This window comes from Diorhabda sublineata, chromosome 8 (assembly GCF_026230105.1).
Source record: "Diorhabda sublineata isolate icDioSubl1.1 chromosome 8, icDioSubl1.1, whole genome shotgun sequence".
Taxonomy (NCBI): domain Eukaryota; kingdom Metazoa; phylum Arthropoda; class Insecta; order Coleoptera; family Chrysomelidae; genus Diorhabda; species Diorhabda sublineata.
This window is the reverse complement of record NC_079481.1, coordinates 823,282-840,366: the sequence shown is the minus strand read 5'-3', so window position 1 is coordinate 840,366 and position 17,085 is coordinate 823,282. Positions and strand designations below refer to the sequence as shown.

Below are 17,085 nucleotides of genomic sequence, written 5' to 3'. Positions count from 1 at the left end.
CAAATGTCGGTTAGTTTCTGTAGAAAACTGTCTTTAAAAGAGAAATGTCGGTTAGTTTCTGTAGAAAACTGTCTTTAAATGACAAATGTCGGTTAGTTTCTGTAGAAAACTGTCTTTAAAAGAGAAATGTCGGTTAGTTTCTGTAAAAAACTGTCTTTAAATGACAAATGTCGGTTAGTTTCTGTAGAAAACTGTCTTTAAAAGAGAAATGTCGGTTAGTTTCTGTAAAAAACTGTCTTTAAATGACAAATGTCGGTTAGTTTCTGTAGAAAACTGTCTTTAAAAGAGAAATGTCGGTTAGTTTCTGTAGAAAACTGTCTTTAAAAGACAAATGTCGGTTAGTTTCTGTAGAAAACTGTCTTTAAAAGTGAAATGTCGGTTAGTTTCTGTAGAAAACTGTCTTTAAATGACAAATGTCGGTTAGTTTCTGTAGAAAACTGTCTTTAAAAGTGAAATGTCGGTTAGTTTCTGTAGAAAACTGTCTTTAAATGACAAATGTCGGTTAGTTTCTGTAAAAAACTGTCTTTAAAAGACAAATGTCGGTTAGTTTCTGTAGAAAACTGTCTTTAAAAGAGAAATGTCGGTTAGTTTCTGTAAAAAACTGTCTTTAAAAGAGAAATGTCGGTTAGTTTCTGTAAAAAACTGTCTTTAAATGACAAATGTCGGTTAGTTTCTGTAGAAAACTGTCTTTAAAAGTGAAATGTCGGTTAGTTTCTGTAAAAAACTGTCTTTAAATGACAAATGTCGGTTAGTTTCTGTAAAAAACTGTCTTTAAAAGACAAATGTCGGTTAGTTTCTGTAGAAAACTGTCTTTAAAAGAGAAATGTCGGTTAGTTTCTGTAAAAAACTGTCTTTAAAAGAGAAATGTCGGTTAGTTTCTGTAGAAAACTGTCTTTAAAAGAGAAATGTCGGTTAGTTTATGTAAAAAACTGTCTTTAAATGACAAATGATGGTTAGTTTCTGTAGAAAACTCTCTTTAAATGACAAATGTCGGTTAGTTTCTGTAGAAAACTGTCTTTAAATGACAAATGTCGGTTAGTTTCTGTAAAAAACTGTCTTTAAAAGACAAATGTCGGTTAGTTTCTGTAGAAAACTGTCTTTAAAAGTGAAATGTCGGTTAGTTTCTGTAGAAAACTGTCTTTAAATGACAAATGTCGGTTAGTTTCTGTAAAAAACTGTCTTTAAAAGACAAATGTCGGTTAGTTTCTGTAGAAAACTGTCTTTAAAAGAGAAATGTCGGTTAGTTTCTGTAAAAAACTGTCTTTAAAAGAGAAATGTCGGTTAGTTTCTGTAAAAAACTGTCTTTAAATGACAAATGTCGGTTAGTTTCTGTAGAAAACTGTCTTTAAAAGTGAAATGTCGGTTAGTTTCTGTAAAAAACTGTCTTTAAATGACAAATGTCGGTTAGTTTCTGTAAAAAACTGTCTTTAAAAGACAAATGTCGGTTAGTTTCTGTAGAAAACTGTCTTTAAAAGAGAAATGTCGGTTAGTTTCTGTAAAAAACTGTCTTTAAAAGAGAAATGTCGGTTAGTTTCTGTAGAAAACTGTCTTTAAAAGAGAAATGTCGGTTAGTTTATGTAAAAAACTGTCTTTAAATGACAAATGATGGTTAGTTTCTGTAGAAAACTCTCTTTAAATGACAAATGTCGGTTAGTTTCTGTAGAAAACTGTCTTTAAATGACAAATGTCGGTTAGTTTCTGTAAAAAACTGTCTTTAAAAGACAAATGTCGGTTAGTTTCTGTAGAAAACTGTCTTTAAAAGTGAAATGTCGGTTAGTTTCTGTAGAAAACTGTCTTTAAATGACAAATGTCGGTTAGTTTCTGTAAAAAACTGTCTTTAAAAGACAAATGTCGGTTAGTTTCTGTAGAAAACTGTCTTTAAAAGAGAAATGTCGGTTAGTTTCTGTAAAAAACTGTCTTTAAAAGACAAATGTCGGTTAGTTTCTGTAGAAAACTGTCTTTAAAAGACAAATGTCGGTTAGTTTCTGTAAAAAACTGTCTTTAAATGACAAATGTCGGTTAGTTTCTGTAAAAAACTGTCTTTAAATGACAAATGTCGGTTAGTTTCTGTAAAAAACTCTCTTTAAATGACAAATGTCGGTTAGTTTCTGTAGAAAACTGTCTTTAAATGACAAATGTCGGTTAGTTTCTGTAAAAAACTGTCTTTAAAAGACAAATGTCGGTTAGTTTCTGTAGAAAACTGTCTTTAAAAGTGAAATGTCGGTTAGTTTCTGTAGAAAACTGTCTTTAAATGACAAATGTCGGTTAGTTTCTGTAAAAAACTGTCTTTAAAAGACAAATGTCGGTTAGTTTCTGTAGAAAACTGTCTTTAAAAGAGAAATGTCGGTTAGTTTCTGTAAAAAACTGTCTTTAAAAGACAAATGTCGGTTAGTTTCTGTAAAAAACTGTCTTTAAATGACAAATGTCGGTTAGTTTCTGTAAAAAACTGTCTTTAAAAGACAAATGTCGGTTAGTTTCTGTAGAAAACTGTATTTAAAAGAGAAATGTCGGTTAGTTTCTGTAAAAAACTGTCTTTAAAAGACAAATGTCGGTTAGTTTCTGTAGAAAACTGTATTTAAAAGAGAAATGTCGGTTAGTTTCTGTAAAAAACTGTCTTTAAAAGACAAATGTCGGTTAGTTTCTGTAGAAAACTGTATTTAAAAGAGAAATGTCGGTTAGTTTCTGTAAAAAACTGTCTTTAAAAGACAAATGTCGGTTAGTTTCTGTAAAAAACTGTCTTTAAATGACAAATGTCGGTTAGTTTCTGTAAAAAACTGTCTTTAAAAGACAAATGTCGGTTAGTTTCTGTAGAAAACTGTATTTAAAAGAGAAATGTCGGTTAGTTTCTGTAAAAAACTGTCTTTAAAAGACAAATGTCGGTTAGTTTCTGTAGAAAACTGTCTTTAAAAGTGAAATGTCGGTTAGTTTCTGTAGAAAACTGTCTTTAAATGACAAATGTCGGTTAGTTTCTGTAAAAAACTGTCTTTAAAAGACAAATGTCGGTTAGTTTCTGTAGAAAACTGTCTTTAAAAGAGAAATGTCGGTTAGTTTCTGTAAAAAACTGTCTTTAAAAGACAAATGTCGGTTAGTTTCTGTAGAAAACTGTCTTAAAAGACAAATGTCGGTTAGTTTCTGTAAAAAACTGTCTTTAAATGACAAATGTCGGTTAGTTTCTGTAAAAAACTGTCTTTAAATGACAAATGTCGGTTAGTTTCTGTAAAAAACTCTCTTTAAATGACAAATGTCGGTTAGTTTCTGTAGAAAACTGTCTTTAAATGACAAATGTCGGTTAGTTTCTGTAAAAAACTGTCTTTAAAAGACAAATGTCGGTTAGTTTCTGTAGAAAACTGTCTTTAAAAGTGAAATGTCGGTTAGTTTCTGTAGAAAACTGTCTTTAAATGACAAATGTCGGTTAGTTTCTGTAAAAAACTGTCTTTAAAAGACAAATGTCGGTTAGTTTCTGTAGAAAACTGTCTTTAAAAGAGAAATGTCGGTTAGTTTCTGTAAAAAACTGTCTTTAAAAGACAAATGTCGGTTAGTTTCTGTAAAAAACTGTCTTTAAATGATAAATGTCGGTTAGTTTCTGTAAAAAACTGTCTTTAAAAGACAAATGTCGGTTAGTTTCTGTAGAAAACTGTATTTAAAAGAGAAATGTCGGTTAGTTTCTGTAAAAAACTGTCTTTAAAAGACAAATGTCGGTTAGTTTCTGTAGAAAACTATCAATTATTAATAATTGATAATAAACAGTAGCGTGTTAATAATAATTTTATGCGGTTTCCAAATTTTTTTCTTGTTATTTACGTCGTCGTCGAGGCATCTACACCGGATATCTAACTTTTCTCATAGCCGCGATATTATCATTCCTAATTGTTGTTTTAGAAACGAAAGGGACTAGATCGGGCGAATATAATGGATTATCGAATATTTTTCGATTTATCGCAATCTGTAAATTTTGTTTTGACGATTTCGTATTTGAATTAAATCGTTGTACCGCCTATGTGCTATGGAGGAGGTTGTCGATCGATGGAACTTCAGCGCAGAAGGTGGAAATGCTTTTCCAGTCGAATCGGTCAGTGTTAAACACGACGTAGTGAAACACCCTTCGGTTGTTTTTATTTTCGATCCCTTACCAGCTTTTGTGTGAGTGAATTGGTAATAAGGTAACAATGAAATAGCGCCATTATAGCTTCTTAGCTTTATTTTTATAATCCAACACGAGTAGGATTCATATAAAGGACTTGGAATTTATTGGTTCTATCCGAAATTACTTATTTCCATTTAGTTTATCGAATACGCAAATTTTATTTGCGTGCGACGATGGTTTTGGAAGTACTTGGTCTAATAAGGAAAATTTTGGGAAAGAAATTGATTTATTTTTCGACTTTTAGCTCCATGCACGTTTCCCAATAAGTTCTGTACCGTCAACGTCCTCGAAATAGCCATTAACTGTCACCATTTTTGGAAAATCGTTTGGGTAACAAAAGATAATTCGATGGTGCTAAATCTGGCGAATAGTGTGCTCGAGGTAGCAATAAAAATTCCCGAAAAACTTCGCCTTCTTTGGAGCCGGACCATTGCTTTGATTGCTCCATAGTATGTCTGCTAGTTCATGCACTAAATCGACGATCATCCAGTATCCCATTTGTTTCTGGATCAGACCTGGCACTTCTGGTACCATCCTCGTACTAAAACTAAAGTTTTGTCATTCAAAACGATCTGCGATGGCTTTTAAACGTCCAGAATTCGAAAATTCCAAGTCTTTCCAGTTAATTAATATAAAATTTTACAAGGTCATCATTTTCAGTATAGTATTTGAATATTTTGCATTCTTGGAGTTGAAATATGTGTCACAACGAAAGCACTGATATTTCGTGCGACGTTTTATCTAATACTCAATCTTTAGAGTTATTTAAACTTTCACTTGCTTGGTAACTTTTGAAATTAACGAGCTGTAAGTTTAGAGTGAAGAAAGTACAACTATTCGCTATACATGAACAAGTTTACGTTCGTCAGATGAGGTCCCTTTTATGTTAAATCGGTCCTGATACTTCGGTTTTAAACCACAAAACAACGTCCACCCATTTTTCGACCACGTTTCGATGTCATTGAAGTTCCCAGGCCGATTCGTGGTATTGGAAAGAAATTTTTTCGATTGTTTCAAATCCAAAAATCTTTATTTCATGACTTTGACTTCTTCGATGCAGTCCCGGGGCTCTGTTATCTCACAAAGTATCCAAACGCCCTTTGATTTTCAAAAATAAGACGTTTCGATGAGGATGGCGTAAGAAAAAAAGTTAAACGGTTAATTTGGACCCAGAACCGACAGTCTGTAATTCCCCGTTTACTTTCCTAGATGTGCAGTGTTGTCAAATTGTATAAAATCATAGATTCAGTAAAAACTAGCTTGACTGTTATAAATCTAGTAGACAATTAATAAAATTGAAGAAACATAGATCAAGTTTACGTTCGTCAGATGAGGTTCCTTTTTGTTAAATCGGTCCTGATACTTCGGTTTTAAATCGTTTCGATGTCATTGAAGTTTCCAGGCCGATTCGTGGTATTGGAAAGAAATTTTTTCGATTGTTTCAAATCCAAAAATCTTTATTACCATAACTTGATGGCTTTCTGGTTAATCTTTGTTGTTTGTTTCCATTGATTTCGAAGATTCGATGCAGTCCCCTATCTCACAAAGTATCCAAACGCCGTTAGATCTTCAAAAATAAGTTAAACGGTTAATTTGGACCCAGAACTGAAATCCTGTAACCCCCCGAAACTATTTTTTCTATTAAAATCGAAGAAACGTAGAATTTGTTGAAGTGGAGCGTTTGCTAAGTGCCGCAATAGATGAAATTACTTCTTTAACTTGAATCTGAACGTGGTAACGATAAAAACTGTTGTATATCTATGAAAGGGGATTTATTAAACTTACTTTACTTTAAATATACGACATGCAAAAAGCCTCACGCTTCTGGTAGATCGTATCACGTGATATAAAGCACAGTCTTATACGTTTAGTTAATTGGTACAAAGAAAAAGTTGTAGTAGACGGTAGAGCACTAGTTTTGTTATAAAAAATATTTAAAAAAAAAATAATTTTTGTTATTGTTAGATAATGTCAGAACAGCCTCTACCCAACGGCCCTACAACTGACATAAATTCGTCAAAAAATGAAGTTAGAGAAATGGTAAGATATTCCGAAATTAGTCAAATCCAAGATGATCGATTAGAAACGTCGAAGAAAGTTCTAGAAACTTCTGGAACGATCCAGAAATTCCTAGAACGCAATTTTTTCGTATCTTAAAACTACGAATACGTCAAATTTTTATAATATACCCACCCCGTATATTCCTATGGTGCTCGATCGTATTATTTCGAACCAGGTGGCACTGTCACCAAAAGTTTTATACGACCCGTACCTTTTTTTATTCTTTCGCCGATTTATAAAAGAAAAAAAAATCGATGTTTTTGTGTGAGAGGCACTGACTGACATACGTTTTCCAAATAACGCAATCAAATAAAAAGATACGAGGGCGGTTCATATATTTACGAGAGAAAATATGAACTGAGTTGAACCGACGCGAGGACGAGGTTGATAGCAACCAAATTCATAATATTATTAAACATTTCAAAGTAAGTTATGGTATATTTAGGAATTTACTAAACAAACTTTTGAAATTAGTCTCGAATATCATCGTAGTTTTAACGCTTTTCCGACTTGACGTTCACTCATGGTCATATGGGCGCTAGTATCGTATCGAGGGCAGTGGGGGGATAGTAAAACAAACAAATTTCGATAACTTAAACATCAACTAAACTATAAATATCGAAAGATTAAACTTCTCCTTTGGTTTCGTGTACTTACGGCAGGGAGAAGGTTTTGGTTTTTCCCAAAATCAGGTATAGGACTCGACTAAAACATACAGACGCGCCATCTACAGGGTTTTGTCTCGATCGAAAACGCGTACGAATCGGATTCGATTGTTGGTATCCCTTAAGGAATTTCCTCAACAAAGTTCATAATTATACGAAGCTCCAATTATTCGAAATTAGTCTTGAATATCAAAAACGCGTCAATATTTGATAGTTTAAATACAGCAGACACTCGCTACCGAATTGATTTCGTAAACGCCGGAAAATTTTCGTAGTTTTAACGCTTTTCCGACTTGACGTTCACTCATGGTCATATGGGCGCTAGTCTTAGTGTCGAGGGTAGTGGGGGGATAGTAAAACAGATGGATTAAACTTCTCCTTTGGTTTCGTGTACTTACGGCAGGGAGAAGGTTTTGGTTTTTCCCAAGATCAGGTATAGGACTCGACTAAAACATACAGACGCGCCATCTACAGGGTTTTGTCTCGACCGAAAACGCGTACGAATCGGATTCGATTGTTGGTATCCCTTAAGGAATTTCCTCAATAAAGTTCATAATTATACGAAGCTCCAATTATTCGAAATTAGTCCTGAATATCAAAAACGCGTCAATATTTGATAGTTTAAATACAGCAGACACTCGATACCGAATTGATTTCGTAAACGCCGGAAAATTTTCGTAGTTTTAACGCTTTTCCGACTTGACGTTCACTCATGGTCATATGGGCGCTAGTCTTAGTGTCGAGGGTAGTGGGGGGATAGTAAAACAGATAGATTAAACTTCTCCTTTGGTTTCGTGTACTTACGGCAGGGAGAAGGTTTTGGTTTTTCCCAAAATCAGGTATAGGACTCGACTAAAACATACAGACGCGCCATCTACAGGGTTTTGTCTCGATCGAAAACGCGTACGAATCGGATTTGATTGTTGGTATCCCTTAAGAGGATTAAACTCGAGATTTGGTCGCATATACTTTGAAAAATATTAACAAACCACCATAATTTTCACTTCGTTAAGTTGTCGCGTGCCACACAACCATTACGTATAGTCTAAAATTCCACCCCCTTTCGAATCACGTTTAAAAATAGATCAAGGATAGGTCAGTCTTTGGAAAATGAATAAATCAAAATCGTTTAAAACGTTTTTTTACGTCCTTATTCGGGATGTCGCCCTATAAACTTACACTACCGATCAAAACTTTGTTTATTTGTTCATTATTATTCTTCAACCGTGAATATATTTCTTGTTGATATTTATGATTGTAGTTTAGTCCTTACGAGACGCTGTTTTTTTTTGTACTTAGCCAAAATCGCAACAAAACGGCCAAGGATCCCCGCCGATCCAACCGCCTGGTCCCCCTATAAACACACAACGCCCCCTATACAGAATCGATAGCAAAAGCAACTTTCTTTACCGACCGCCGTTTCCCAATCAACCCCAGCAACAATTCGTTCCGCCAAGAACACCGATACAACGACCACCGGGATCTCAGCAGATTCCTCAAGGTCAAACTTTCGCGACGAATCAACCGAGACCCAACTTCAGACCTAATTTCTCTCCGTTTCCCCGACGACCTCCCGGTATATTTCAACAACGTTCCGTACCGGGATTTGGTAACGTTAGACCGTTCGTACCGGAAGGAGGTATAGTTAGATCTCAAACTCTGGATCCGACAGAGATTGATCGATCTAAAAATGACGATAACAAAATTAATAATCCGCCGAGGGATTTTGTCAAGCCGCCCTCCATAGCCGCCATGAACAACAGGAGTTACAGTTTGAGTTCGAACCCGCCGGAAACGACGGCGGAATCTAAAGAAGAAACTAGGAGGAAATCGGTCAGCAGCGTGGAAAGTTACGGAGAAGGTAGACCGTCTTCCAGACAAAGCTCCGATTCCAATGAAAATTTAGAAGAAGGTCCTTCCAGGCCGGAATCTAGATCCACCTCGAGGATGAATAAGATCGTGGAAGATGAAGATAAATCGCAGAGCTCCTTGACGGAGGTATCGCAAAAAAGCGTCGATATCAGCCCTAAATCTCCGATAAATAAAACAGAAGAAAGTACGACACCAAGTCAAGAATTTATACGGGAAAATATCAACCAAGCATCACCTTCCGTAAAGCAAGAAAAACGTTTGGACTTGGAGGAAGCTAAATCGACAACTAAAGGTTATTATTTTCAAATTTAATTCAATTTCAATACTCCCTAAACGTGTCTTGATTGATTTTTGTTTGTTTGTTTCAGAAGGTGATAACGATAGTGGAGTGGATGAGTCTACACAAGGAAACGTAAGTTTTATTTTAGTTAAATTATTGATTTTGAAATTTAGAAAGCCACAACGAGCTCCAACAAGACCTGCACGAGAAGTACCACTCACAAAGTTTTTGTATCTAGTTCCGGGAAGGGTTTGAATTGCATCTTCAACTCACCGAACTCTAAAACATCCTGGTTAACTCTGGATAGCCATTTTTTGGTCTCCAAGTACATTCTATAACGTCTCAAAAATAATTCATTCATTTCATTGAAGTACTGATCATGTTGAGAACCTAAAAAATATTTTTAATTAGTTTTTATCGCCTTTAGAATCGCGTGGAACAGTGAAGTTGTTCAAATATATGTTTTACAGGACCAAGCTGCTAACGGCGACGGCAGATCGGCCAGAAAAAGTTCGAAATCGAGGACGTCGACGTCTACGCCAGTAGCTAGATCTTCATCAAGAGGATCCAAATCACCCAGCTTGAAAAGTCCAGATTCGAATGCTACTACACCAGGTTCAACTAGCGAAAAGAAAAGTAAGCCCTTTAATTCATATATTACTCACCGAATAGTCCCTAGAATTAGCAAAACAGTCATCTAATTAATTAAACACACACATCAAATTTAACCTGTTCGATTTGTACTTTGTTTACAGAACTTCCTATGAATAAAATTCAAGTGGGTAATGCGCCGTCCCCTAATTTGAAAGTCGTCAAATCCAAAATCGGTTCGTTGGAGAATGCGAACTACAAACCTGGAGGCGGTAACGTCAAAATAGAAAATAAAAAAATAGAATTCAAAGTTGCGCCAAGAATAGAAGCCAAAAATGAAAAATATACACCCAGAAGTGGGGAGAAAAAGGTAACTTTTTTTTCACTTGTCATCTGTCATTGTTTCTTCAGTGCCTATTGGCACCTTATGGATGTGTGATTTTTTTTATCTTAGAAAAGCACTTTTGAGTAGATAATTTATTTTACTATATAGACTAAAATTTCGAACTAAACAGTATTGTTTATGAAACAAAAAAAAACTATCTCGTATTCTGTCGTTATTGTTCAAATTAATCCGATCACGATTTGAATCATCGACAAATAATGATCAATTTCCTTTATCAATGTTTATGTTTTATCTATGATCCTTTCATACGAATAGTGTAAGTTTGTGGTTTTTATGACTCGATATAAAAAAAAAAACGTATTGGTATTTCAATTTTGTGTGAAATCCGTGTATTGATTAACCATTTATAACTCAATTGAAACAGAAATAACACGGAAAACCTATAATGTTATAAATTATAATTGGCGATCTGATAAGTGATCGATCTGATCTACGATCATAGTTTCTTGTCATATGTCAATTGTCATGTATGTGTAACGTTTATTATAAGTTGTATTTAATAATTGTTACATATTATCCATTTATTTTTTATTATATTCACGTATTCCTGTTTTTTGTGTATCTTCGCTCAATATCTTATAGATAGTACATCAAAAATTACAATGGAACGCGAAATCCAAAATAGGTTCGTTAGAAAACGCTACGCACAAACCCAAAGGAGGCGACAAAAAAATAGAATCGATAAAGTTGGATTTTAAAGAAAAAGCAAAACCGAAAGTTGGATCCAAAGATAACATTAAACATCAACCCGGAGGTGGAGATATAAAGGTAAGCGAAATAAAATATTTAAAACTGTATTTATTAAATTACGCATTTACTTGATCAGCCAGAGGATATATTGGAGGATAAAGACGAGAAAATTACACACAAAATTGGCAAAAATGTCAAAGTGAGTAAATAAATTAATGAACAAGAAGCAAATTTACCCACTTTTGTAATACACACGTATTTATTTACTTTAGATCACTTATAGAACACGTTTTCACTATATAGACCGCTAATTTTTAAGCATAAAAAAATTGATTGTTATAAATTATATGTTTTCGAATCTTTTATTAATTTTCGGAAAAGAATTCTACTTTCAAATGATTTTCTATAAAACATATAGAAAGGTACAGTGAGTTGATAACTACTATTGGTATAGACTGGTTCAGGGAAATAGACTGTTGGATGCGTGTCGTTCTTATGGGAACCTATGTTGGGTTAATTTATGCCATATATAAGGGCTACACTCTCATATTTTACCAGCTACTCTTTCCAATACCATACAAAAGTCTACTATCGAGATATTTATGTTTTGTAATATTTTGCCTCATCAGTAGAAATCACATTTTAGATTCTTTTTATATTTAATGTGAATTCGATTCCACAGTTTTTTGTGTTTTGTGGAGGGAATTATTGTGTTGTTGGAATCTAGTTAATTTCTATTTTTATTTCTTTGTATTTTGTTAGATTGAGAACCGGAAAATAGAAATCAAAGCCGGTAGCAAAATCGGTTCTCTTGACAACGTCAAATATAAACCAGGTGGTGGTGATAAGAAAATATTTGATGATAAGGATTATTTGAGGCAAATGTCAGGTGTATCTAGTATGGAACATTCTCTGTCAACATCTCAGGTAAGTGGATAATTATAGGAATAGTGCCCGATCAAAACTTCATATTTCTAGTTATAAAAATGTGGTAAAAGGCTTTTCTTACATTTATTTTCCAATTTTCATGATTGTAAAATGAAAGCAAGACAAAATTCAATTGTTTACCATCACAAATTGTTTTTTCCAATATTCTAATTGAAACATAACCACAAAATGCTAAACTTTTCCCTGTTTGAGGTAATTCTAATTGATTTTGTGAAAAAATCTGACAACAATGTCCAGTCTCAATCAACTCTACCTTTAAAATGTTCTCGAAATTCTCGACAACCTATCACTCCAAAAGCTGACATTTGACAATCACTCAAACCTGCAGGGAAATGTAGTACTTGTGGAGTAAGGAGGCTGTGGGAAAATTCCTCAGAATTGATTATAGTATTGGAAAGCAAAAAAATTTGGCCAAATCACAGGGCACATAGATGTCTGTCCCTATTAGGGAGGAAAATCCTTGGATTTAACTTAGTAAAAGAGCCTTGCTTTTGAGCTGGTGAGGTCCTGAGGATTCTCGAGAACTGTTTTTAGAAAAATAAGTTATCAGATTTTTTTAGCAATCCTCTCGACAAAAAATATACGATTTTCCATTAATTTATGACAAAAAAATTTGGAAAATAATTCCTCCAATTTATTCGGTACATTTTTTGATTTACAGGTTCCAGAATATCTTTATACATTCTATTGATATTAATATCATCATTTTCATCTTCTAAGGTATCATTTTTTTCCGATAACGTTACAATAACATTTATACTAACATTATTTAAGCTGTTTGTGATTTTGGTTGGACTATACTTCAACTTTAAGGTTACTATTGTTTCAAATCAAATGATTTTTCAATCACGCCTCGTATATGAAAGTTTATATCAACTTGATTGATAATTTATTATGTATATATCTAACATATTTCCATGTATTTCAAATTATACTGCACAAAAAAATTTCAAATTTTGCCTGATAAATGTTTTCGAGTCCTAAAATATCACCAGAACCTTAAGCCGGTCTTTTTTAGAAGGAGGCTAGGCATTTTGAGGTAAAAATGATGATAGTGACTTGGAACCATTCGAATGAAATGATTTAAACGATTTTATAAGCTCTGGGGTTATATTTTGGCATTTAAAAACTAAAATTTCTTATTATCACACAAAATAACGAAATATTGATAATTGAAATGAATAAGATGACTTTATATTGATGAAGGATTTACCTGATATAATGGGATAATAAAACTACGTTTATATTGAATCCTGTTTATTCATAGACAAAACAAAACTAAAAGTTTATCTATTCTCATGAATATTGAGTTAACAATCTTACAAGACTATTTTTTGGCCTTTTTTGGGAATCTAGGTAAAAGTCAGGGTCAGAAATTTCATACCAGGACTTTTTTAGGACGAAAGGAAGCTGAGAGGCTATTGAAACGCACATATTATGTTTTACTATCATTGGAGTATCCAGAACATCTCGTAGCCTTTAATTTCAGTCAGAAAATAGGGATAATATCTAAATATATAGGGTGCTGATATAAAAAACAAGTTTTAATTAAATCGTTTTGACTATTGATCCAAAACATGATTTCTACAAAAATTGAACAATCATTTAATTGATAGATAAAAATTCTCCTCTAGTCTTTCATATCGTAAAAATTTTCTTTTTCTTTTCATATATTTTATTCTAACGACAGTATTTTATGACAAATTGTAAAAATTCATTATATTTTATTTAAAAGTTACTTTCGTTTTATGCCATAAAATCCCAACACAGCTGCTCGATTTCCTCTCCAATCGAATGTACGAGGTGTTTCTCAATTTATACAAAAATTTTATCATACATCAAATTTATAAAGAAATAATTTTTTTTATTTCCTGAACTTTTCGACACAAATTCACAACACCTCGTATACTAACTATAACATTTTCGACGTTAATCATCATCATTTCATGTTTACTTAATCACTAACCACTTTTAACAGATCGTTATAACAATTCAAACTATTTTTCTTTTTTGGAATGAAATTAACTCTGATCGCATGTTTGATAGAAATTAAAACAGCACCAGTAGTAGGTTTTCAAAATTTCGATGTAAACCCAAACTACACTTTCCTTCTCATCAAAACTCGAAACTTTGTGTCTTTACAATTAAAACTTTGACTAGATATCATTATTTTTCCCCTAAAACACGATCTTTTGCAGTCTGTAATATTCATTTAGGACGAAAATTGTGATTATTTGCTTAAAACTAAATTACAACCATTTTTAACTCTACTACAATATGGAAGTCTTGTGAAGTTGGTTTAAAATAAAGTTCTAAATGTGACAGAGTCAGAACTGAATTTACAGCTACTTAATTTCAAACTGACTACTTACCTAAGCAGAAAGACTTCAATTGTATAGAAAAAAAAAGAAGAAGTGTTTGACGTTTCGCAATATCTTTAACCATTTTGTGTAGTGTAGTTTTGAAGTAAAATTTTCTTATCACTGATGATTTTATAGTAGTTAATAGCAAATTCGTAGTTTTTATATACACATCGAAACGTACGTATTCACTTATTTTATTTTTTCTTTCTGTTTTGCTAGAATTCGATACCTTCACAGCCAGACAAAGCACCAGTTGCAGATGAAAATTTGAATCAAGAACATTAATTTATCGTAAAAGTTTTGTTTATAATTTTATACGGAGGTCGTTGTTTGTAATAATATAGAGACGTGTTAAGATGAATATTGAAAAAAAAAATAATTTTGTCACTGAAACTAAAGTTTTAGATGCACTTTTGGAATAACTATAAAAGGAATAATGTAAATTTAAAATTAACCATAGTTTACACTAATATTTATTCACTAAATAGAACAGAAATCGATGTTTTGCCCCTCTTGAAAGATTTTTTTTATATATAAAACGAACTTTGAAGATTAAAATGAAAATTAGCTTAATTCGCATTGTATTTTTAGGATTATTTTGGACTTTTTATAAGTTAAACCCATTTTTAGAACCAATTTAAAAAAATATTACTTTTCGTTCAGTAAAAAATAATTATTTTTCAGTTATCTTTAATTTTTGTCCTGTTTTTTGCTGTAATATTTTGCAATTTCTAATTATTTTCACAAAGAAACCATATATAGGGCATCAGATCAAATTTTGTGGTCAAAAATCCCATTTGCTATGTTTTTTTTTTCAACATAAAAGTGTTTTCCTGCTATAAAATTGGTTATTTCCCAATTTCGGGTAATACATCCAAAAGGGAACCATAAAAAAATTTCAGGATAAGGTTATAAATTGCCTATTTCTTGTTTATTTAACCAATTTCCCTTAATTTTTCTTCAAAAGAAAATAATTAAAAAAATTACAAGGCACTGTTATTAAAATCCACTTTTTTACTTTAATTTTTCATATGTTTTGTTATTTAAGAATTTTGAAAGTTTAAAAATGATTAAATTTACACTAATAGTTGACCGTACACCCTCTTCTTTAAGGGCAAAGTTAATTAAATCTCAAAATTCGCTTACTGAATCTAATCAAGTACTTAAATCAAGATTCTGATATAATTTTAGATAATTTCGAGGGGTTAGAACACGTATGAATGGTTGCCTACCTAATCAAAACACAATTTTAACAAATGAACGTTAAAAGGGGGCTAAATTTCTATTTATTTAGTGACTATGGATATAAAAATATCTTTATCATCTAAATGTATACATAATCACGTAATCTGGAATTAGTTTTTTGGTGTTGTGATAGATATGTGACCAAAAAGAAATTTAACCTTTTTTTTTCCCAATTATGAAACCTGTTGAAATAATTTTTATTTCTAAGGTGGTTTTTAGCAATATTGAATTTACGTATGAAAATTTATCACGTCTACACTGAAAAAATTTTTTAAAATACAAGTATCTAAATGATTACAAAAAAAATGTATTCACGCTTTAAAATAATATGTCTCATTCCTATTTTTTTTTGAATTGAGGACTTAAAAATAATTGTACGTTTTCTTAGATCATTTCTTATTCGTTTTTTACATTTCTAATAAAAACAACTTAATAGGGATTATTAATGATAAATTAATAATGAAGAACTAATTAACATGAACGTTTTTCAATTGATTTCTATCTAATTTCTTGGGTCTTTTAACAAAAATGTATATTGAACATAAAAAAATTGTTGGTAAGAATTGATCTAAGTAAACTTTTTTCGAAGTAATTTTTATTTTAATATATTTGTAAGGCATTTTTCACAAGTGCTATTTCCACTATATATTTTCTATTCCTATTTTGTAATTTTTTTGGAATATTGTTAATTTAAATAAACTTTGCATATATTACAAGTAGTCGCTTTAATGATAGAGAGCACCGTAAACAAATCACACGTAGGATAGAACACGTAAGTATTTTTTTTATTATTATTTTAAAAACGTAGGGCTTCGATGAGGTTTATTTTGACCATAAATAGTACAGCCACGTGGTACAAAACGTGCACTTCAGTTGTTTCAATCGGTAATTGGGATGATGTACAACCCAATACACGTGGGGGCTTTATCGATGTTTGTTTTTACCCCCAAGTGACCAAATCCCAAATAATCTTTTGTAAACTTATTTTTTTTCCAGAAGAAGAAAGTTCATTACGAATCTGATCGATTAACGAGTTTACCTTCTAGACCGCAAAGTGCTAGAACTCTTCATACATTGCACGAAAACGAAATTGACTTAACGACTAGGTGTTTAACCAGATCTGCATCGCTTACAAGAAGAAAACCGCTAGAAAAACCTAGATGGAGATACTAAATTTACCACCTATCGAATAACTAATAGAAAAAAATCACTTTTCACACGTTGAAATTTATTAAATACAGTCCTGGATAAAAATTATCACTAAACGTTGAATCGTTTAGTAATAAATTCGCATTTGTAGTAAATACCGGGCGGTAGTTGTACACTTTCTGTTTAACGTCACAAATCTGATGTTAAATAACCCCCTCCAAAAGTCTAATAGGATAAAATCGGGTCATGTAGTGACCCTTTTCACTTTTCCGTTACTCCCTGTATTATCAAGACGTAAATTGTGGGCAACTTGGATGGTACGTTATTGAAATAAAATGATGATTAAAGTACTCAATATATACAGTGTGACTAAAAAAAATTAAATAAAATCTTTATTCGAAAAGTTGTATATTAATTTTATCAATCCACCAACCCGAATATTTAATTTTTGAATTGGAAAGTAAACTTCTAAACTAATGTATATTTGAATGAGATATTTTAAAGAAAATTTGGCAACATTGCAAACGGCTAGAAGGTCCTATAAGAAAGTCATGACTTTATAGACAGGACCGCATTCAGGATAAAGTGAAATAATATAGGGAAAAATTATTTTTGATTAAGTTCGAGACGTATTACTTAAAAAAATAATCCAATAGCTTCAATAATCATTT

At 32.2% G+C, this 17,085-nt stretch overlaps 1 protein-coding gene across 3 annotated transcripts; it reads left to right on the top strand.

The window, feature by feature from the left end:
• The first annotated feature begins 4,130 nt into the window (after positions 1 to 4,130).
• LOC130447765 (microtubule-associated protein tau) lies at positions 4,131 to 16,865 on the top strand. Of its 3 annotated transcripts, XM_056784758.1 has the most exons (10): positions 4,131 to 4,160; positions 6,110 to 6,184; positions 8,170 to 9,034; positions 9,111 to 9,154; positions 9,493 to 9,658; positions 9,778 to 9,983; positions 10,602 to 10,787; positions 11,472 to 11,636; positions 12,319 to 12,377; positions 14,240 to 14,377. In XM_056784758.1, exons 2-9 carry the CDS (start codon positions 6,113 to 6,115, stop codon positions 12,346 to 12,348), a joined length of 1,734 nt encoding a protein of 577 aa, XP_056640736.1. In that variant the 5' UTR covers positions 4,131 to 4,160; positions 6,110 to 6,112; the 3' UTR covers positions 12,349 to 12,377; positions 14,240 to 14,377. The 3 variants fall into 3 exon arrangements, with proteins under 3 accessions (XP_056640736.1, XP_056640734.1, XP_056640735.1); XM_056784756.1 differs by lacking the exon at positions 12,319 to 12,377 and having other exon boundaries at positions 14,240 to 16,864; XM_056784757.1 differs by lacking the exons at positions 4,131 to 4,160; positions 12,319 to 12,377 and having other exon boundaries at positions 6,098 to 6,184; positions 14,240 to 16,865.
• Positions 16,866 to 17,085: the final 220 nt, after the last annotated feature.

Bases quoted from the DNA above. Each gene is read 5' to 3' on its own strand.
- LOC130447765 (XM_056784757.1), top strand. From the start codon at position 6,113: ATGTCAGAACAGCCTCTACCCAACGGCCCTACAACTGACATAAATTCG. The intron at 6,185-8,169 runs GTAAGATATTCC...TTTTGTACTTAG, and splicing joins AAAATGAAGTTAGAGAAATG to CCAAAATCGCAACAAAACGG. The intron at 9,035-9,110 runs GTTATTATTTTC...TGTTTGTTTCAG, and splicing joins AGCTAAATCGACAACTAAAG to AAGGTGATAACGATAGTGGA.